This window comes from Botryllus schlosseri, chromosome 12, assembly GCF_051294905.1.
Source record: "Botryllus schlosseri isolate E-star chromosome 12, Bs_hap1, whole genome shotgun sequence".
In the NCBI taxonomy this organism is placed as follows: Eukaryota; Metazoa; Chordata; class Ascidiacea; order Stolidobranchia; family Styelidae; genus Botryllus; species Botryllus schlosseri.
The window spans coordinates 5280906-5303261 of NC_137247.1; the positions used below are offsets into that span (position 1 = coordinate 5280906).

General features: G+C 40.7%; 2 protein-coding genes and 1 long non-coding RNA gene across 4 annotated transcripts; all 3 read right to left on the reverse strand.

The window, feature by feature from the left end:
* Window positions 1–616: 616 nt before the first annotated feature.
* Window positions 617–9021, reverse strand: LOC145452591 (uncharacterized). The gene is made up of 9 exons (XM_080330782.1): window positions 8726–9021; window positions 7317–7531; window positions 7202–7256; window positions 5674–5790; window positions 5481–5601; window positions 2869–2940; window positions 2547–2592; window positions 1980–2314; window positions 617–1468 (listed from the first exon to the last, which is right to left on the reverse strand). The coding sequence occupies exons 1-8, from the start codon at window positions 8982–8984 to the stop codon at window positions 2201–2203; spliced, it is 999 nt and encodes a 332-aa protein (XP_080186908.1). The 5' UTR covers window positions 8985–9021; the 3' UTR covers window positions 617–1468; window positions 1980–2200.
* Window positions 9022–13214: 4193 nt separating this feature from the next.
* LOC145452407 (uncharacterized) lies at window positions 13215–15580 on the reverse strand. Its single transcript, XR_013919343.1, has 3 exons — window positions 15139–15580; window positions 14964–15073; window positions 13215–13500 (listed from the first exon to the last, which is right to left on the reverse strand). It is a non-coding gene; the product is annotated as an uncharacterized LOC145452407 (long non-coding RNA).
* A 1581-nt stretch (window positions 15581–17161) lies between these two features.
* On the reverse strand, window positions 17162–20830 carry LOC145452406 (uncharacterized). Of its 2 annotated transcripts, XM_080330598.1 has the most exons (5): window positions 20529–20830; window positions 19099–19241; window positions 18384–18531; window positions 17889–17998; window positions 17162–17458 (listed from the first exon to the last, which is right to left on the reverse strand). In XM_080330598.1, the coding sequence occupies exons 2-5, from the start codon at window positions 19180–19182 to the stop codon at window positions 17213–17215; spliced, it is 588 nt and encodes a 195-aa protein (XP_080186724.1). In that variant the 5' UTR covers window positions 19183–19241; window positions 20529–20830; the 3' UTR covers window positions 17162–17212. The 2 variants fall into 2 exon arrangements, with proteins under 2 accessions (XP_080186724.1, XP_080186723.1); XM_080330597.1 differs by lacking the exon at window positions 20529–20830 and having other exon boundaries at window positions 19099–20493.
* Between the last annotated feature and the right edge of the window lie 1526 nt (window positions 20831–22356).

Consider the following 22356-nt stretch of genomic DNA (forward strand, 5'->3'; position numbering starts at 1 on the left):
TCGAGAAAGTGCAACACGGATGAAATACGGCTCAGAAATTAGGCTACGGATGAAGAGCAAGGTTCCGTCTACTTTTGACGAGTCTGCGCACACTCACCAACTCACTGGACAGACCCATAGACAACAGTGCGTAACGATTAAAAAAAAGGTCATCACTTCGGAATTTTTGTGCGCAACTTAGATTTTCTGTGCGTGTCAGCACTGCGCAGCTTAGACGGAACATTGGTCTGACCTTGGTACCGCATCGGCATATAGATTCGGATCGTACCTTTCGTGAAAAGCTTTTAGCTGCATTCCGAATTATACGGTAGCTTTCTGAACTAAATGGCTGCTGCCATAATGTTAATCAAACTTTCAACCTGAAGTCAAGCCAGTCGGCTCGGTACACGCGACGGCGCAATAGATCTGCGATGTCACGATTTGCTGTGAATTCCCTCAGTTTCCAACCGGTTTATTAAGTTATCACTTTCATTTTCTGTCACCATGTCGTATTAAACCTCCTATAACTGTAGGCTACATAACCCAGCGATCTCAGTTTTCTCCTCAGATTCGACAGATGATGGCTTCCCTAATCCTCGAAAATGTAATTCCATCCCAATCATATACAAAGCCTTCATGACAATCAGTTTCAACACCGTGTTAAATCTGAATGGATCACGAGATGCCGGAAGTCACGAAAAATTGCCAAGCTTCGCAGATGATCGAAAGCATCATTCAAAACCACTGCGAAGACAGCAATTGGCGAAATGTTTAAAATGCTAATTCAGCAACAATCCCAATCCGAATGGGAACATCGTCTCGTCTCAAGGAAGGTCAGAGAGATAACGCAAAGAGCAAATTTAGTTTGTCAGTCACAATGGTGAAAAATTTGCTGCCCAGCAACCAGATAGCCCCGCGGTAGTTGAAATATAGCGAAAACATCATGCTGCCGACGTTATCATTAGGTAGCAACATAATCTGTTCGATTATCTTGCGTTCACAATAAAAGCACTATAAACAATCTGTAAAAGTCACCGCCGTGGTGGACACAATCAAATCAATAGGACGAAAAAAAACTTCAACAAAAAGGCAAAATGGAACATTCCCATCGAGAGCACAGCTCCCAATGAAAAACAGACCAAGAACATACAAAAGGTATTCATTTTCCACATGTACCATACGAGGGGCATAACAGAACAGCTTGCAATCGAGATTCTATCCCAGAGAGAAATAGCATACCTGCCGGTGGAGCCAGCCACCTTAGTAACACGCAAACATATTCAGAATCTTAACGAGCATTCGCAATATCGTTCCTGGAAAATCTCACAAATGTCAGCCATGTACCAGTCGATTACGTTAGCAGAACTAGTACAGGAAAAATCAATATACTCTCAAAAAATTTACCACGTCAAAACGACATTAGCAAGGATATAAAGGACGCTGCCACCCGAATCATAACGAATAACGGAGAGTTATGTCCATTAGGGCTCTTCAAAAATGACTTTTTTCCTCAAATCGTACTGGTTACTTGATAAAATTGTTAAGCCTACACACAAAATTTGGTTCAATTCCAGCCAGTAACCGCTTTGCTACAGGAGAAGAAAGTTTCTATTTATTATATAAAAATAAATAATAAAAAATTTGAAAATTTTCTGTTGACCCCATGAAAGTGTCAGGCTGTCTATAGAAACGATGCTCACCAAATTTGGTTCAATTCCAACCAGTGTAAGCGGAGTTATTGCCGTCGAAAAATTTGGATTTGAATAAAATAGTATTTACGGTGACCGATTCTTTGTTTATTCATTATAGTTGTGCTCACCGTAAATACTATTTTATTCAAATCCAAATTTTTCGACGGCAATAACTCCGCTTACACTGGTTGGAATTGAACCAAATTTGGTGCGTAGGCTTAAATTAGGTACCCTAACAATTTTATCAAGTAGCCAGTACGATTTGAGAAAAAAAGTCATTTTTGAAGAGCCCTAATGTCCATTTCCGACACGCGGACATCACAATGGTTTCTCAAAGGACAGAGTAAGCGCATTCAACTGTACATCAGCAAGCCCTCGACGAAAAGTGGAGTCCGAACAGCATCGAAACTAGTGTTCCGAATTTCAAATACCACAATACCACAAGCATTATGTCAAGCGTAGGTAGGTAGGCTTTTGGTAAGCGTATGGACCAGCCAGCTGTAAAGTATATTCCCGTAAACTCGTAGAAACTATTCCCCGTCTCTGCCAGAGTCGTTTCTCCACTCCCAAATGCCAGCGTTGTCGTCGGTCGAAGGCCACAGCTGGAACGTGCCTGGCCAGGTCCCGGTTTTAAATTGCTCACTCTGAAAATGGTCGCGGTCGTGTCGCTGTAGGAAATCTCACAAAAAAATTCACAAGCCGGAACGAATAACGGAATGGAAACTTGAAACCAACCAAATTTTATCAATTTTCTGCCAATTGTAGACTTCAACGTCAATTAATTCCAAAAAATTTCGAACAACCATTTCAAAATGTCCGACTAAACAGATCGGGAAAGCTCATACTTCAAATATTAAATTCTTACACAATACTTACGCTCATATCAGAAATTGAAGATAAGATGTCCCCGGGTCCAGTAGAACTGCAAAACATAGTTTGTTGGGTAAAACAATCGAAACACAAGAATAACAGGAGCGATTAGAGCGGCCGCAACCAAAAAAGTCTTGCACAGCATTAGTCCTTGATTTGATTATCGTCTCTCAATAATCCTGTACCCATAACTAACAAGCGTCTCATCAATATTCTACTGGCATTCTATACTATATCACTTATTTGTCAGTTAAGATATTTACGAACATCCGAGGTTTCAAAGTCAAAACTATACATGTCTACAATACGTTTGATAGGCCTGTCATACCTTCCGTTGCCATTGTTGAAAGATCTTGGATTCGACAGGGGTTGCTCCAAACACTGGTTTTCCCAAAGAATTCTGCAAAGCAAGTGATACACGATAGAACACGTAACACGGGGATACCAGACACAGTAATTTTTAGCAGCTAAAAATAACCTATCGTGCACACTTGGGGTCTTTAAAAATGACTTTTTTTCTCAAATCGTACTGGCTACTTGATAAAATTGCTAGGATACCTAATTTAAGCCTACACACCAAATTTGGTTCAATTCCAACCAGTGGAAGCGGATTTACTGCCGTCGAAAAATTTGGATTTGAATAAAATAGCATTGACGGTGGGCACCACTATTATAAATTATTAATGAATTGGTCACCGTAAATACTATTTTATTCATAATCCAAATTTTTCGACGGCAATAACTCCGCTTCCACTGGTTGGAATCGAACCAAATTTGGTGAACATCGTTTCTATAGATAACCTAACACTTACATGGGCTGAATTCATATTTTTTGTTATTTATTTTTATATAATAAATAGAAACTTTCTTCTCCTGTAGCAATGCGGCTACTGGTTGAAATTGAAGCAAATTTGGTGTGTCGGCTTAAATAAGGTAACCTAACAATTTTATCAAGTAGCCAGTACGATTAGAGAAGAAAAGTCATTTTTGAAAACAAAATTGTGCCACACCGATTTCCGAGTGGATTTTCCAAGAAGCAGAAATGTTCATGCTGTTCACTTGCGACAAATTTAAGCGAGCTCATTGAGTGTGAAAAGTAATTGCCACTGCTATGACAGGAAGTAATCGCATTCGATGTATATTCATTCATGCAATTCAACCATAACTTATAGCTAAAGAAACGGGGAAACTTTCATCAAACCAATCGATTTGTACGCTCCTGCGTTTCCTCTATATTAGCATAATTACCTTCAGAAATCTATTTTTATACTGCTTGTTCAATGCAACGAAACAAGTGTGCAGGGTAATTTGCATAGGTCATATGAACCAATAGATCTATGGAGCACGAAAAAGGCAGCGTGTTTGGTTTGTAACGTTTATGACCGGGAACTAAGGTTGGGCGCAATGATCCAATTGTGTTGAGTAATAAAAGTCGGCCATTTTGAGTAACGAATACACACACACTTTGCAACATCGTTTGGAGTTAAAGTTTGTTAACATGCTCCGACTTCGACTGCTTTAAAATTGCACGAAATACTCTCAAATATTACTAAAAAGTGTCGCTGCGGTTACAGATGTTTGATTTCATACCTTGCGACTGCAATTTTTAATTGAATTACCAAAAATAGGTGGATTCACTCAATGAAATAACTCATAATGTAAAAAAATATATTTTTCATAGTAGATTTACAGGAATGCTGGAGTCGGTATATTGAAATTTTGTAGAGACTCTTAGAGTTACAGCACTTCAATATACAATCAGATAACATATTCATGTCAAAATAAACCAGACTGTTTTCGTTTGACACTCGTCAGCAACTAGCAGTTGATTTCAAAAGAACAGTCGTATCGCCAGATATGACGTCACTGCTGAAGATTTGGTGCTGGTGACGTCATAATTTTTGATACAACTATAAATATTCATAAGTTCTTCTGAAATACACTACTTACTGACGATTACCCCTGACGAGTGTCAGACGAAAGCGCCCGGGCTCATTTCAATATGAATATACTATTCATTTGTATACATAAAAAATATGCGGAGTCGGTGATAGAGTCTTGGATGAATGGCTGCTTCTAGTCTAATTTGTTAAACCTTTTTTTGTTCTAATTCTAATTCAAATTTTGATCCAAGCTGTGAAATGTTTCTATGGTCTAATTTTAATTCTAGTCTAATTTGGAAAAAATGGGTAGCTATAATTCTAATTCCAATCTAATTTGAAAAAACTCTGCCGCTATAATTCTAATTCTAATCTAATTTGGAAAAAATGTAGAGCTGTAATTTTAATACTAATCTAATTTGGAAAAATGTGCAGCTATAATCCTAATTCTAGTCTAATTTGAAAAAACTGTGTAGCTCTGATGCAAATTGTAATCTAATTTGGAAAAACGTATGTATCTATAATTCTAATTCTAATTTAAGTTGGAAAAAACTGTAGCTCCAATTCTAATCTAATTTGAAAAAACTGTAGCTCTAATTGTAATCTAATTTGAAAAAAAAATGGGTGTAGCACTAATTCTAATCTAAATTGGAAAAAATAGCGTGGCTATATTTTCAATTCTAAACTAATTTTGAAAATGCTGTGCGGTCATAATTCTAACTCTAGTCAATTTGGAAAAGTCAGTAGCTTTAATTCTAATCTAATTGGGAAAAAACTGTGTAGCTATAATTCTAATTGTAATCTAATTTGGAAAAGGCTGTGTAGCTGCAATTCTAATTGTAATCTAATTTGAAAAGAATAGTGTGGCTATAATTTTAATTCTAATCTAATTTGGAAAACGTTGTGCAGTCATAGTTCTAACTCGAGTCAATTTGGAAGAATCTGTGTAGCTCAAATTTCAATAAAATTGGGGTAAAACGGTGTAGCTATAATTCTAATTCCAATCTAATTTGGAAAAGATTAAAATGTTTCAGTTGTTCAAGTATGGCGGCAACCGTACCTGTTGTTCCACGCGACGACATCGGCCGTATCAAACGGATGCGCCACGGGACTCTGCGTCTGTTTCCGCATCGCCGCATTTCGTAGCTCGGCCACGTATTTCTGATACTCCCGGTCTTTCCCTGTGAATAATAACGGTTATCGTCTATCATTGCAAAATCTCGGAGACCCATCAACGGTCACAACAGAATTACCTCCGGCGTTCTCTGGTGGGAAGGCGCCGAATTCCTGCAGAAATGGCCACGTGTTGCTGGCGTGGTGTTGCTGGAGAATTTCCGTTTTGACTTTTCTTTGCCTGCTGCCTACCGGACCTAAATCCCAAGAAGATATCTATTGACTCTTTGAACGGTTACTAGTGAATTCAGCACTGAATTTGGCGCTAGAAATGTAATAGATATAGACCTTCAATACACGGTTGAACAATATATTCATATTGAGATAAACCCACATATTTTCGGCAGACACTTGTTAGGTGTAATCGTCAGCAACTAGTAGAGAATTGGAAAGAACATTCTATATAAACAATCGTATCACTACACACCATACCATTCGATTGTATATTATTCTTGTGCAAGCGATGTATCGATAATAATGTATTAATAAATTCAAATATAAACGTTTCATCGAATATGAGCGTGAATTGTGATACACTCGGTGAATTTGGCGTTATAAATGTAGGCTAATAACTGACGCGATTTTTTTCACCTATAAAAAACGAAAGATTTTGACCTAAAAAATCAAAATTTTGATTTTTTTTTTACATTGAAAAACTTAATTTTGACCAAATTTTGACCTCGCGTATAAAAATTGGGTGTTTTCCCACAAAATCTTCGAATTGTACTACTTAACTTCATTTCTGGTTGGAACTGTCTGTCATTACGAAGAAGTTAGGCCTGAGCTAACTTTTTTGACTTGAAAACTGACAAATTTTTACATGAAAAAAAAATCATTTTAACGAAATCTGGACCTACGAAGAATTTCAGTAATTACATCACGTATTATGGTAGGAATAATTATAATTTGTTACAGTACAACAAAAGACAATTTCCCACATTGAGCATAAACACCATGTCAACCGATCTGTTTCATTTGACCGTTTATGATTCGCAATTAGCAGACAACGGTAGGCCTATAAAGTAGGCTACATGATGAAAAATGTCAAATGATAAGTTCACCGACAGTGCAAACATCTACGATACAAACGAAATGCAGGTTGTAAAAAATCGCCCTAATAATAACTCACATTACTGTGAAAGCAATGCATCAATATTGTATTGATAAATTCGAAAATGAATATTTCGCTGAATGTAAGCGTCAATTGGGGTGTACCACACTTGTGGTCCGCGCACTAGTTTTAGGGGACTCGTGATAAGGCAATGTTGAAATACAAAACCAGATTGTCCTTTTGTAATAAAAGCGATGTTTATCAGTAGTGGGGCGATCATTTTTTTAGCGAAAAATAGTAAGATTCAGACATTTAAATATGTCCAATGATCAGTTTACTGACAGAATTTTGACCGTTTCTGACCTGACGCTACAATTTTCACAAAATCTTGACTATTTTCACATGTAATAGTCATTAGGTAGCTTTGTGGGGGGGCAAGAAATGCCCCGAATAGAGAGATTGGGCTAATGAGATGACCTTTTTTCTTTTGTTTGTTCATCAGCTTCCAAACTTTTTGGGATGCACGGGGTCTGCGATAAAAAAAGACCTACTTATACCGGGAGAGCGCGGCTGCATGGCATTGCCTACGAGCGTGCCTCTAGCATCAGTATTCTGACAAAATAAAATATATTGACAACACCACCAAAACCCAATCCTGTAACAGCACGATACTTCGTTCAGCCGGAGCGAATTCTGAAACAGCATCGGCGCCGAGTCGCTCGCGAAATTGCGCTGCATTGCGTCGGCCGAAACGCTGACGGACCGGTTCAAATCCCCGAAATGGGGCGGCCCCGGTCGGGGAAGCGAGCGGCTCTCCCTCATGCCCCGTACGAAATTGTTGTTGTTCATATTAGGACCGGCCATCTTCTCGCGCAATTGATTGGGGCCTGAAACGACAAGAGATTCATTTTGAAAGGCGTTAAGTCGACATAACTCGAGTCATTTTTTTGAATGGAAAATGACTCGAATAGATTTGAGTCAATTTGAGAATTGACTTGACCTCGAGTCATTGCGTATGACTCGACCAAGTCATATGACTCGAGAGATTCGATATGACTCGAGTCAAGTCTCGCGTATCAGGAGCGATACTTCAAAAATAGGCCAACAAACAAACCATCTTTTATCTGTTCAAATAAACAAGCTAAGAGTGAGAAAAATGAGTATATCATGAATGCGAGGTAGGGCTGTTCAAAAATAACTTTTTTTTTCGATTCAAGCCGGTCACCTCTTAAATCGTCAGGTTACCCTAAAAAACGCTGCACACCAAATTTGGTTTAATTCAAACAAGTATAGGGCTCCGCAGATCCAATTGAATTTTTTAATTTAAACAGGAAAATTAAAAAAAAAATTTCAAATTTTTCTGTCAACCCTGACTTAGACTCGACTTGTATTTCAATCAGTGGTGAATTGAAAATGACTCGACTTGACTCGAGTCAAAACTATATTAAGTAAATTTAACTTGCGACTCGGAACCCATAGCCAATATATGATATTACATAGTATACACACCAAACGCCAAATTCACCATTCTAATTCTAACCTAATTTGAAAAAAAAGTGTAGCAGGGTTGTAACCAAGTCACAAGGTTCAGAGTCACAAGTCAATCTCACTTTTATAGTTTCAACTCGGGTCAAGTCGAGTCATTTTTAATTCACCACCGAGTCAAAGTCAGTGAGCAGAGGGTCGAGTCCGAGCCATGGTATTATGACTCGAGTCTGAGTCCAAGTCGTCGCCTTTACAGCCCAGTTTCGAGTTGAAGTCTTGACAAAACCACTTTTTATAACTCTGTTTGGTGATATCGAATGATTCGCATTTGAAATATACTAATTTACTTCACTTTTAACAGTTTCTGGTCGCATTTTCAAGTACCAGTACCAATAGGCGAAATACCAACAGCGTAGTTAGTTAAAGTTTCTTCGAAATTACAATGAAATGTCGGTCTTGGCCGTCTGAGACTCGAGTCATATGACTTGGTTCGAGTCATGCGCAATCACTCGTGTACAAGTCGAGTCAATACACAAATTGACTCGAGTCGAGTCATTACAACAATGGCATTAATTAAACCATCACCCCCATCTTACCGATAATCAGGTCCGGCTGATTCTGGAACACGGCCATCAAATTCGCGTCGGCCTGAAAACTCTTCGCATGCGTCCACGAGTCATACTGACTCGACCGGACCGACTGTGCCAGGCCTAAATTCGGCCTCGGGCTGATGCTCGGCGACGCGTGGGAATACGGCGGGTTGGACGCGGGCGTCCCAAAATACGACGAACCAAACCGGTTCTGTAATGCTTGCCCGGTGGGCCGAGCAGCCAGGGCTGCGTTGTTTGCCGCCATTTACGGCGGGGTCAAACGCGCGAACGGGGAGCCCCACGCCGGGGAACAAGTCATGGCATGTTCCCTCATGCATATCACGGCCTTTATAGTTTAGTCGAAGAGCAATACGGAGGAGTTGTATGGATACGATGTTAACACTTTGCGCAATTCGTATACGATGATAAAAAAATATGGCGTAAGGTAAAAATGCCATATGGTGTAATTGTATTGTAGGAAAATAGACGGCGATGCTACACTTTCTTTTAAACTTAAACATGTATGTTCTCCAGACAAAAGAACTGAAACTAATTAGAACTGTAAGTAATAATACTGCCAATTGAACGAGAATTACCAATACTACATCAGAAAAGCGGAAAATCTATTTTATGTCTTTTGTCGAGTCAGTTTTAACGGTGGTCTGCTAGAGCAGATCTAACGCTCAAAAATTCAGAGCCCACTTTTCCGGATTAGGACACGCCAAGGGCTGCTAGATAACGATATGATGGGTAAATGCTAAATTGCGAAACGGTATAGTTTCAAATGTTATGATGAGCCATATTTACTGTGATGAAATATGTCATATGGACAACAATGCGATGCAATGCAACCTGCAACCTAAATAATATTCACTTTCGTGAAAGCATATTTGTAACTCTATATCTACTTGATGTGAAGGGCGACGGAAATTCTAGGTTTGACTTAAATTTTCTCAAAATTGAAAGTTAGAACTCCGTGGAAACAGGCTGTGAATTGTTTGTGGTATTCATGGTGTTTGTCGACTACTATGGTCATGTACACCAGGCCGATATTCTTCATTATTTTCCGTAACTGCCGACTTATAGCACGGCCCACCTCTAGGCTTTTGTAAGACACCGCTTACGCGGATGAGGTGGCGAGGAGGATCCTAGGCTGAGAATTCACCCAGTTTCTCTTTCTAATTGGAGGGTTACACTACTTCTACTTGACAAGCTGAAAATAGTGAAAAGTAAGTAAGTAGATCACTAAATATTATGAAGTCGCAAGAACATGGATTTTTAGGTATTTTGGGAATGAAGAATTTGGTGCGGCCCGCGAGCGATCTGAAGTGTTGAATCCGGCCCGCGAAGTCAGTTGAGTTTCACACCCCTGTCCTACATGGTAGGAATTGTTACGACAATGATGGTGGCGTCTATTCTTGCTACGTCGAAATATAACGTGAACAGGTATGCGGTGGAAAGATAGTCACGATCTTGAGTCCATCCTAAGTGTTGGAGGTTTATCTATAGGCCCCTCCTCGACATTCTATTGGAGAAAGTGTTGCCTTACAAAAGCCTAGAACGAAGTGGGCCGTGCTGAAAGTCGGCAGGAATCATAATAGGCCTAACCAAACATCGACCTGGTGTAAAATTATCAACGTTGTCGTTGTGGCCACGCAGTATATGAAAGGAACATAGAAATTATTATGAAATTCGAAAACTAATAGTTAGTTAGTTAGTTGATTGAATGAATTAAAGTTAAGCTGTCTTATTGTGTTCATGGTGATTTGTCGACTCGACTGGTAGCACTGCCCACTTTCATTCTAGGCAGCGGATGTGCAACTGATAAATCTCTATTAAAAAGATTTGGTTTTTGTAAACATAGAAGATATGATGAAGCTGGAAATTTCCAAGTTTATGTATTAGTTCCATTGTGGTCAGAGTCCCACCAATTTCAACGACTACTTCCCCTCGGAATCAAAAGCGCACAACTACAACACACGCGCATCCTCGAAGACCAACTATAGGCTACCATATGATCAGGACGGAATACAAGAAAACGCATCGCTCTATCAAGTATGTCGGAACTGTATAGTGTGGAACAACATCTCGCCGGCTATCCGACAGTCGTCGAGGATGTCCACAATCAAATCGAAATACAAGCAATTTCTATTGAATACTAGTCGGCCCTCAAGATTTCCGGACCACGATCTGACATATCGACCTAGCCTACCGACACAGCCAGCGACAGACAGACAGAAGTTTATTGCCAAAATACATGAAAGCATTGCGGTGAAATGGTGGCCGGCGATACGACCACCAGGTCATCAAGTCAGCTGGTCAGTGGTCACCTTATACATTACACAGTGATGTATAGGCCTATATGCAACATCAATTACATATATCCCATATAGCCCCCGCGTCGTGCGAGTTGTTGTAGTGATTAGAGCCCGACCGATATTGGATTTCTGAGCCGATACCGATAAGACCGATATCCAGTACCTCCACCGATAACCCCGATATATTCAGCCGATATTCAAAAGATATGAAATCTAGCTCAAGGCCCATATTTAACACCTCAAGAGCATTTCTTTCAACAACTTTACAGCCATTGATATGCTTGAACATGAAATAAATGATCAAGGAACTATAAAAATGTATCAAAAGCACCAATCCAGCAGTTGCAGATTACAGTTCACGAAGCACAATTTCTCGGCCCTTTCTCCAAGGAGTGAACTTCTGTGGTCTTCCATCCATAGATGATGTATATAGTACTAAACACAGTGAGCAGTCTTTCACTTGGTAGCATAGTTAGTGGCACAGCAGGAAATCTTTCTTCATTTCGGTTCCACCACTCCCTTGCAGGGGATCTTTCCTTCAATGGTTTAACCAAATATTGATATTGATATTCTTCTGACAATGCACCTGGAGCCTTCAGCACATCATTAACAAATAGCTGAAGAGAATGTGCAGAACAACTCAAATTGTCCACGTCTGCAACTGCTCCACCCATCCCCCATGGGCCTTGACCAGCATTTCAACAATCAATTGATCAATATTTTACACTCTTTTGTCAGCATTGGCCAATGTCATCATGGAATCAAAAATTTTCGTATCAATTATTGGCTTTACTCCACGTTTGCTTGATTTTCTTGCCCTCTATGCTCGCATATTTCCTATCATGGTGGCCCCGCAGCCGCAGGCCTCAGTCAGACGACTTCATACATTACCAGTATAATCAGCTCTGTTGGTACCGAACCGGGAAATGTTTCGACACGACGCTTTTCTCTATCATTACGAGGGTCAGTCCAGCATGATTGAGAGTAGGGGTTAAACCCGCTCAGAGGCCAAACGCCAGACGCCAAACGCCGAGCGGCGGCCGAATATCTATACGGCGTTTGGCGTCTGGTTTTCTGAGACGCCAAGTAGCTATACGGCGTCTGGCGTCTGATATGGTGAGACGCCGAGTATCTATACGGCGTTTGGCGTCTGTTATGTTGGGACGCCGAGTAGCTATACGGCGTTTGGCGTCTGATATGGTGAGACGCCGAGTAGCTATACGGCGTTTGGCGTCTGCTATGTTCAGACGCCGAGTAGCTATACGGCGTTCGGTGTCTAGTATGTTGAGACGCCGAGTAGCGTTTGGCGTCTCGATAAACTGAGCAGATGCTAAATCCTTTCATGGCGCGACTACTGAGTTCTCGCAACTATATGATACCGAAGGTTGCATATTGTTACATTTTTTTCATAATATGCGTTGGCAGAATCCCGAATGATTGTATGTTCATGTTCAGATTCAAAAAGACCTACTTGATCACCTCCTGTCGTTATACTACTAACTCGACTCACAATTTTTTCGCTGACCTGAGTTATTTTCTTAAAAATGGATTTACTAATTCTGTGGCTTATTCAAGAATAGTATATCAGGACTGATAAATGAAAAATAGGCCCTAAACCTGCCTTTTATCTGTTACAATAAACATGTTCAGAGTGAGAAAAAATGAACATGAATTATCCGAGGCCTTCGATATGACCCTCCGAGAGTTCCACAGAAGTGACCTAAAGCTGAACTGGATGGGGCAACATTAAACACCATGACGTGGACTCAACCCAGTGCTCTCGGAAATGACTCGAGTCAAATTGACTTGGTTACAACCCTGTCACCACCCCATATCAGTGTTGGGATGACTCGAGTCATGACTTGACTCAAGTCACCTTTTTCGTATGACTTGACTTGACTCGAGTGAGTCAAAATGTGTAATGACTCGAAGGTAGTGACTTGAACCCAGCCCTTTATTTGTACACTCGCAATGAATTTCAGACCCAAGTCTGTAGATACAATATGTAATGACACCACAATAAGAAATATGCAACGAATACCACAGTAAAAATTATCAAGAAAAAAGCAACAAAACCACAGTAAAAGTCAGTTAGAAACAAGCAACGAAACCACAGAAAAAGTCACAAAGAAATAAGCAGTGGAACCACAGTAGAAGTCACAGAGAAATAAGCAATGGAACCACAGCAAACGTCATTGAGAAATCAGCAGTGGAACCACAGTAAAAGTGACCGAGATATAAGCAATGAAACCACAGTAAAAATCATTATGAAACAAGCGACGAAACCACAGTAAAAGTCATTAGTAAATACGCAACGAAACCACAGTAAAATGTCCCCAATAAATATATAAACATCAGAATTTACATCTGGGTACATAGCATGCAATAAAAATCAGGATCAGGTATCTGCTGTCCCGGGCAACAGTGCTCGTGCGTCCATCGACCACAGCCGTCACACGCATCCTGGAAACAAGTTAGAATCAATATACCTGACAAATGCAATCTCGTAATTGCATAGAAAAGATGTGGTACCGCGATGGATCAGGGTTGTAATGACTCGAGTCGTGACTCGACTCGAGTCACGATTTTTTGATGACTCGACTTGACTCGAGTCATTTTTTCAAAATACGGAAATGACTCGACTCGAGTCAATCTGTGTATTGACTCGACTTGGACTAGAGTCATTGCTCATGACTCGAACCAAGTCATATGACTCGAGACTCAGACGGCAAAGACCGACATTTCATTGTAATTTCCAAGAATAGTAAAGTAACCACCTTATTGGGATTTTGTCTATTAGTACTGGTACTTGAAAATGCGACCAGAAACGGCTAAATGTGAGGAAAATTAGTATACAGTCAACACAATGACTTGGACTCGGACTCGAGCCATAACACCATGACTCGGACTCGAACCTCTGCTCGATGACTTGGACTCGGACGTAAATTGAAAATGACTTGACCTGACTCGAGTCAAAACTATAAAAGTGTGATTGACTTGTGACTCGCAGCCTTGTGGCTTGGTTACAACCCTGCGATGGATAAAAAATTGCAAAATGATCTCTGGCCCTCAAATCTTCATCTGAGAATATATCTTTTGCTGGCTCAACACTTTGATCCAAGCTCTACGTATCTTGGACATTTACACGAATATCCGCTTTTTCAAAAAATATTCATGAACGTTCAAAATTTGTTGCTCGAACGCAACATTGGTCCCCACTCGGTAGGTCCAAAGGCACACGAGTGACACAAACATGGGACCTGGGACCACCTTCAAGAATAAAATAGTTTATTTGATTATATATCAACTCAAATGTTGGAGTAAAATCACGTTTCGATTTACGCCCAAAACAACAAAATTATTGGCACATACATATTACCCGTAAATCGACATTTTGACTTTCAATTACCTCGTTATAGCGATAAAGCACCACATGAAACTATGATTTGCAGCCTCTATTTGTGTAGGCGTGTTTCTGTTGTTAAGTGATTAGTTGATTCAAACATTTTGCTCGATTTGGTTATGGCACCAGAGGCCCCCCACCCTATAAATATTGTAATTGAATTGAAAATAGTCAACTCAAGGATGGTCTTGAATTAAAAAAGATGTGGCATTATATACCCAGCATGATACAACCCCTACACTTCACATTAAAATTAATGGCTGGTTTGTTAGTGTGAAAGATTCTGCCAGCATGCATTTGTAGACAAATTCGCGTACTGTAATCATAGGATTATCTCAGATAATTTTTCCAGTATTTTCGGTTCCACTGTCTCATCGGTACCACATCTCCCCAACCCATTTCATGTTTTTTTATTGGGTTTGAACCACTGCATTCAATGCAATAATCTCCCAATTCTTACTCATCTGCATGCAAAACATACTACGTATTTAAAATGGTTTTAATCCAACATTGACTAACATACCCGTCGCATCAAGCAAGATTTGACCAAACTGCTGGCGGTAGCTTTCGCAAGCTCGTCGAGAATAATCAAAATCCAGGTTTGCATCGGGTAGAGTTTGGCGGGACGGCGGCCTATTACGTGAAAGTAGATTGCAAATCAATTTTCTCAAATCTCAATACGTGAACGCATCCCAAACCTTCAAAGCAAGTACTCCACAATTTCATCCATCTTTTAGAACATCAATCCTGGTCTTTAACCTTGAACTTCTCACAACCGAAGATCATTTGGAGTATACTTGTGTTGTGTAGAATTTTGCGGAGTAATATAGAAACGAAATTTTAGGTGTGTCTTGAATACGATCTCAGTGACGCGAACTGTTGATTTACCACAGCACGTGAAGTGGAGATACAAAGGATTTTGCAGCTGTTTCAGTCTAGTCTAGAATCAATCACTAACTAACTATAGGCCTACTAGAAAACAATAAAATATCTTGTTACTACACGTCACATACTGTAATCTTCTTGCGGTGGTTAAGTTCCCAGCAACAAATCATGCAGTATCTGTAGTAACGTGACTGACGATCTGTCTAATACAAAACGTGTACGTTCTCAAGCAGCCAGATCTTCAGTGTCGACCCAGCACCGAAGCACACGCGATGTCGTCACTTAGTAGCGTGTACGGTACAGTCAGTGTACCCTGTACACTGTACAGGTACACACGAAACAACCATCAAATCACTTGCCCACTGGCCAATGATATGGCATGCTTTGCTTAGATTTAACTGCAGAAAACTCCTGTTCAAGCCTCAACCTTCAAATCAAACCCTATTCTCAACATACCAGATGCCGAACGCCGTATAGCTACTCGGCGTCTGAACAGACACCAAACGCCGTATAGCTACTCGGCGTCTGAACATAGCAGACGCCAAACGCCGTATAGCTACTCGGCGTCTCAGAAAACCAGACGCCAAACGCCGTATAGACATTCGGCCGCCGCGCGGCGTTTGGCGTCTGGCGTTTGGCCTCTGAGCGGGTTTAACCCCTGTTGTGTCTTTGGTGATCGATTACTACAGGGGGATTCCCACGAAGTCAGTGGGGCATAACGGTGGTTAGGTATTTATATTATTTTTCAGATAGACACGCCTACTACCCTGTATGTAGTATGCTCTATATGCAGCTTGGCCATTTATTTTTATAATTGACCGTCCTCACGTCTTTTATCGACTTCTCTTGACTCTCTGCCACCATGTTGTGACGTCACGAAAATGGCCGATATTTTTTTTACCTTCAATGGCCGATACCGATATTTCTCTCCAAGCGTGATATCGAGTCGATATTATCGGCGAGCCGATAATCGGTCGGGCTCTAGTAGTGATAGGGATTAGGCTATAGTCAGTGCCACTGTTCTTTTGTATTTCAGTTTGGTCATTTATTACGGTATGTAGACTTGCACAGTCTGCACTTTTATCATTTCCAAGGATACCTAGACTATACTCCAGTTATCCCATATTCATTTCGTACGTGCCCGTAAAACATAACATGATGCTATCATTGTGCGACACCTCAATAAGGGCGGAGATAATAAAGTTAGCTGATCCGAAAGAATGCAAATCGTGTGATTAAATAGGCCTACTGCTAATCGCGACGCATAAAGCATGAAAAGGTTAAGCGCCATGGTTAGTAGTGGTATCCCGAGTTTTCAATCAAGTGGCGTAGTCTGTTGCATCATAATGGGAAAACGCGTTATTGGCTGTCAGTTGTCAATATGTTGAATGAAACAGCCGCTTCCTGCCACTGTAATAGGTCGCATTATCATCATCGCGAAATGAAAGTCGTGTCCGATTCGCACGCGGTACAGCTAAGAAACGGATGATAGAATATTGATATCGCTTTGCAATGGCGGGTACATAATTCGTTGATTGTTTAGTGAAGCCGTTACCTAGTAGACAATCGGCACGCTCATTATCGGAAATATTTGTTCGTAGGAATGGTACGCCTACGCAGTGTACGCAGTTTTTATAGGAAACTTTATCTATAGTTGTTCTGGTTTGTCAATAAATCATGTGATTAACACTAACTTTATGCGCTGCGGTTTCCTTAATCCTGGATTGATAAATCCCGACGAACGCGATAATCGACTTTATCGCTAATCCAACTTTATTATCTCCGCCCTTAGACTCCGATTTCGCAGGCGCTCGAAAAGTTTGGGAATCACTGTCATATGATATAATTATAAATCATACAATGCGACAAAATTATAAAATTACGATCTTAAACAATCATCTTGAGCAAGACGACGCAAGAAATACTCGCGAACGCCGAAATGATGGCAGCACCGAAGTAGAGTTCCCTCTTCATTCTTCTAAATGGCTCCAGGTCCCAAACCGTTGAGGAAATCTTGCCGGCCTTGTTTTCGTGTGGGAATATTTGATCCGGAATTGGTTTTCCCAAAAACTCGCAAAGAGGCTTCCAACCATCTCGAAAATCAAACAGGAGAAGTCTGTCCTCGCTGCAGCGCTACATGTTATTGCACAGAAATTAACGCATATAGTGATGCCGATATAATCCATCCGTTTCTATTATCGCGTATAAGTTGAGGAAGTTATGGTATCGTGTCCTTAAATATATATTAGAGTTAACGGCAATTATTGCGCGACATCCATTCGTACTCTTTTGTATCGCCTAGATTTAAGAATCTACAATGTATAATAATTGGGAAGCACATCTGCTAATTTTCAGTGTCCCGATTCCAGTAAAGAACCTCCTTTATAGGTATCGTGTTTTTAACAGACCGTTCGAATAGTCGTAGTAGAAGTCACGTTGACATTTTTTGATAGGCTACTGTGCCAATTCTAAAATACTTTATGTCCCCCAAGTCAACGCCCTGAAAGGTTTGAAGAACGGCAAGACGACCTTACGGTGCGGCTACCCGCTACAATTCACTTACAGATACTACGGATGCGATATGTTCCCGGTATCTCCGTCTTAAGAGGTCCTTGTTCGGCTGGTAAAGAACTTGAAACATTCCTTGCGGTGGAATTGAAAATAGAACGCGACCTAAAATGGGAAATGATACAGCTTTCGATCTTCAATAACTTTGTAGGATTGTCATGAAATGTCATTTCATATATAGGCTACACTTTAGAGCAGAGACGTGAAACCTATGCAGCTTGATGTGGGCTGGAGCATTTCATCCGGCTACTGAAGCAATGCTAGTTAATCAAAGAATGCTTGTAGCATCCATCACATCCATAGCACTATTTCAGATTTTTAGTAAGAAATACTTTCATATGCCCCGCCCCACGGTATAATGCTGCGTTTGCTGACTCGAGATACCCATATACAACTGCTGCAAGGGATCAAAAGGTCTGCATGCGGTCCGCGACCCATTCCTGATTTAAATCCTCAATATATACATTGACTATGGCTCCCATTTTCTCACCAAATCGACGAGTATGATCTCGCGCCTGTCTTCCTGTAGGAGTCAAATTATAGCAAAGCCTGACCAACCAAGATGAAGAAAATCCATTCATCTGATCCTGAAAGCTCTTAACCCACGCATGTTCGTCACTTCTGGTTGTGAGGATCACCTGCATGGATGCGAGGAAACGCATTTATTTTGATAACTAACTTCCGTATGTTAGTTATCTATAGTATTTCTGTGACAGCCACTAGGGGTGCATTAACTGCATTTGGAATATTGTTATGGCCACCAAGTGTCTAGTACTGAGCACAGTGAACGGACACCTGGTAGACGCAAGACAGAGCATGACACAATAGAGGGATAGTTTACCTACCGAGTTACTATCAACCAGTCAGCTATATGACATATCACTAGCACTGTAGTGTGTACTCAAAAATGGCGTGGAGACTGGGGGGAATAAGTCACGGGACTCACGCTTCAATTACTTTGGAAACTTTGTTATTTCTCGCCTGTGATTAAACGCAAAAGTCGGCATTAAATTGGTCTGTGTTGATTTTGATAGTGTTCTGTTCCCTACCGAGATTGGTGACAATATTTCGCACGGTTTACCTTAATGATATCATCTTACACTGTGCCAAGATTCAAGGTTAGTTGGGGTAGTAATTTCGGTATCGAAGTCAAATATGTATTTTTATAGGTTTGTGCTAATCTGAAGTTGGGCCCTAAGCCATACCTTCGCATCGGGAAACGCGGTGGCTATCTCTTCCCAGAAGTAGAACGCAGGAGCGTCACACACTGCATCGATATCTTTGTACATTTTGTAAAATTGCTCACTGGAACTTCCGTAAATAAGGATCTTTTCCCATTCTTCTCGGTCTTGAAAGGTATGGTGATCGAAATCAGCAACTGTGTATCCCAACGTTTCCAAGCATTTATGCAGTGTCTTTGTTCCACATTTGGACATGCTAGCTACTATTACTTTCATGCTCACAGACAGTTCAGAATATATGATAACTACCCTACCTGGAAATAGAGCAAGATTATACGTTTTGACTACTTTCAGATTTATTTATTTATTTCATGCATTCAATAGTGGTGCTTATCGCCTACTAAGGCCGTGTGCTCCACAAAATTGACTTGGTAATGTTCACGATCTTTCCTTTTCGCCTTCGAAATATTTTTTTATCTTCCTTTTGTAACTAACATTTTTTACAACCAGACTGTATAGAGACAAGGGTACCTGTTTGATGCGCGTGTGATCCGACTAGTTGACCTTCAAGGTCGTATCGATCATTCCCATCTGATACGGAATACTGCACGTACATGCACGTACATGCATATTTTTCTTTACCACCATCATTGCCGTCTGTTTGTTATGCATTATGACGGGATGAAAAAATTATGGACTATCTCTCTCTCTCTCTCCGGACGACTTCCACACTCGCGCGCTTCCAGTCTTTCTCGTTTTGCGTGCGCCCGGAATTTGATCTTTGCTGCAGACTTTTTTGGCTCGGCTCACCACCAATTTGGGCTTTTTGTAACATTGTTATGGCAGTGAGGTTAGCGACGAGGAGCCCAGATTAACCTTCGGCACATAGAAACGTCAGTCGGCGAGCATATCCATATTCAAATCATAGAAGCATACCCTACTGAATAAATACTAGTCAGCGCTGGAGATTACTGGCTCACGATCGGATACCGCGGCCTCGCCTTCCATCACATGCCATCTCATTTTTGATGCTTCTCCTTTTAGGTTTTCGTCTTGATTTTCATTCGGTGTGCAACTGTGCAATTGTGCATGCCTCTATCCCCTTTGCATCGCCTAGGCCCATGTGGTGTCTAATTTCAAATGCTACTCCAAGTCGTTTTGACAACTTTATATGTTTTCATTGTATCGAAATCTTGTGGTGTAGACTATTGATCTGATAAAATTATAAATAATTAACCTACCTCAACTAAACTTAACTGAGGTTTATCGATTCCTATATTATTATGGAGACAAATAACGGCATGATATAGACTATCGCCGATTAGAGGTTAGCCGAGGTCATTATTTTCGTCCAGTCAAGACGCGCAATTCACAATGCGATACATCGAGCACAAGGCAATAATTCATAAGATACAGAGGGATGCAATGAATAGATAGGACGACGTGTTCCATACCCCTTCTCTGTCTTTCATACTTTTACCTTGTATATGCGTTCTTGATTTTGCCTTCCTTCGAGCATGCCACTTGAACAGCGGTGCATTCTTTTACAAAACACTACGTCGGAGACGGAGAGTAAGGCCGACTGCTATACTTAGTCAACTGTTAAATTTTATTAGCTCTATAAAGCGCACAATGGCATCTCTGACTTTACAAAAAGCACACATGTTTACTTTTACGTTCATTTGTCTCGTGTGCAGTGTTTACTGTGCATAATGTGCGAGTGAGCAAGCTGCATGTAACGTTAGCAGTAGGGATGGTGTGAACGTGAGGTTCACGTTCGCGTTCTGTGTGTGAACCTCGGAAATTTAGAGGTTCACGTTCACAAACGAACCTTGGTAGGTTCTGCACAGTGAACCTTTTTCATATAGGCCTATTACAATTTTCACTTCATCTTTCACAACATGTTTGGTTGAAATTTATTGCATTTCAAATTCAACTGTGGGCCACTCTATATGCATTGCGCTGGCGGCATAAAAATTCAACACCAAACGATCTCAAAAATTTCACTTGCTTTGTTACAAACGTTTGCTCGAAATATCCAACTTTCAGTTTGTGAATATTTTGTGACTCTCTGCTCTGAGCTTGACCCGTAATCTCACAACTTCGAGAGCGAAATACACTACATGTAGTTGGCGAAGGATGCTTATTCAACCAATCAATGAAATTGATATCGTTGTCTGATGCAAAAAGATTTTGCTCCAGATCTGATAGCTGCGCACTATTTCAACCCGGACGTGCTCCAGATCTGATAGCTGCGCACTATTTGAAGCCAGACGTGCTCCAGATCTGATAGCTGCGCACTATTTGAAGCCAGATGTGCTCCGGAGCTGATAGCTGCGCCCTAAACGATACGTGACCTTTAAATGACCTGTATGTCTGCGATTTTTGGTGATAGCTGCGATAGCTGTGATAGCTGAGTATATCCACAAGTGATAGCTGCGATAGCTGCGGGAGCTGCGATAGCTGAGTATATCCACGGGGCCAAAAATCTAGTAGGCATACGGGGTCAAACTTGACTTCATATGTTTATTGTATCATAAAAACCAAATACGTGCGATTGAGGTGTTGGCTACTGATGTATAACTTGTTAATGAGGGTAATATCGGTAGCAAGTATAGAATGCTGTTTTACACTCTGCTCAATATCAACGTCGAAATACTAAGACGCCGAATACATTGTCCGGTCTGGCCTAGACCGTTAAGGCGTAAGCTTATATTACTTTGCAAGCTCTCGTCGAAATTGTTTGCAAAGCGACAGAAGATATTATTGGTTTAATGGGATTATTGTATTATTTGATTGCTCTTGTTGATACATTTATCGAAGTTTAAACTATTGATATGTACTTCAGCATTGTGGCATTATGTAATATATTAATGATGATGATTATGTTGCCCGTGTCGTCGCTATATGTATCGTGTACATCAGTGGTTCTTAACCTTTTTTCCTCCAGCGCCCCCTTTCAAAAATTATCGTGCTCCAGCGCCCCCCCAACTTCATATTGTAAGGAATGTAATAAAGACAATGAGTAAGAGCGAGGGCCGTAACAGCACTTCGTCAACCCCCCTATAAACGATTGCCTTGCGCACCCATAGCGTGATAAATCAAACTTCTGAGGGCTTCGCCCCCACGAACCCCATAGCGTGATTTCGATGGTCAACAAAGTTTGTGTGGCCTGGTCGCCCTAGGTACCAAAATTTTCTATAATCCATGAATGAATAGGTGATAATTAAATATATAAGTCGCTATAAACTTTTTATCCTCTCAGCCCACGTAATCAGATTT

Excerpts from the sequence above, each read along its gene's own strand:
- LOC145452591 (XM_080330782.1), bottom strand. The coding sequence starts at position 8,984 with ATGGCGGCAAACAACGCAGCCCTGGCTGCTCGGCCCACCGGGCAAGCA. Across the intron at positions 2,593-2,868 it reads TTCAACAATGGCAACGGAAG|TTCTACTGGACCCGGGGACA; the intron begins GTATGACAGGCC and ends TATGTTTTGCAG. Across the intron at positions 2,315-2,546 it reads CTTCAATTTCTGATATGAGC|AGTGAGCAATTTAAAACCGG; the intron begins GTAAGTATTGTG and ends GACCATTTTCAG.
- LOC145452406 (XM_080330597.1), bottom strand. The coding sequence starts at position 19,350 with ATGAAAGTAATAGTAGCTAGCATGTCCAAATGTGGAACAAAGACACTG. Across the intron at positions 17,999-18,383 it reads AGATCATACTCGTCGATTTG|GTCGCGTTCTATTTTCAATT; the intron begins GTGAGAAAATGG and ends TTCCCATTTTAG. Across the intron at positions 17,459-17,888 it reads ATATCGCATCCGTAGTATCT|CGCTGCAGCGAGGACAGACT; the intron begins GTAAGTGAATTG and ends AATAACATGTAG.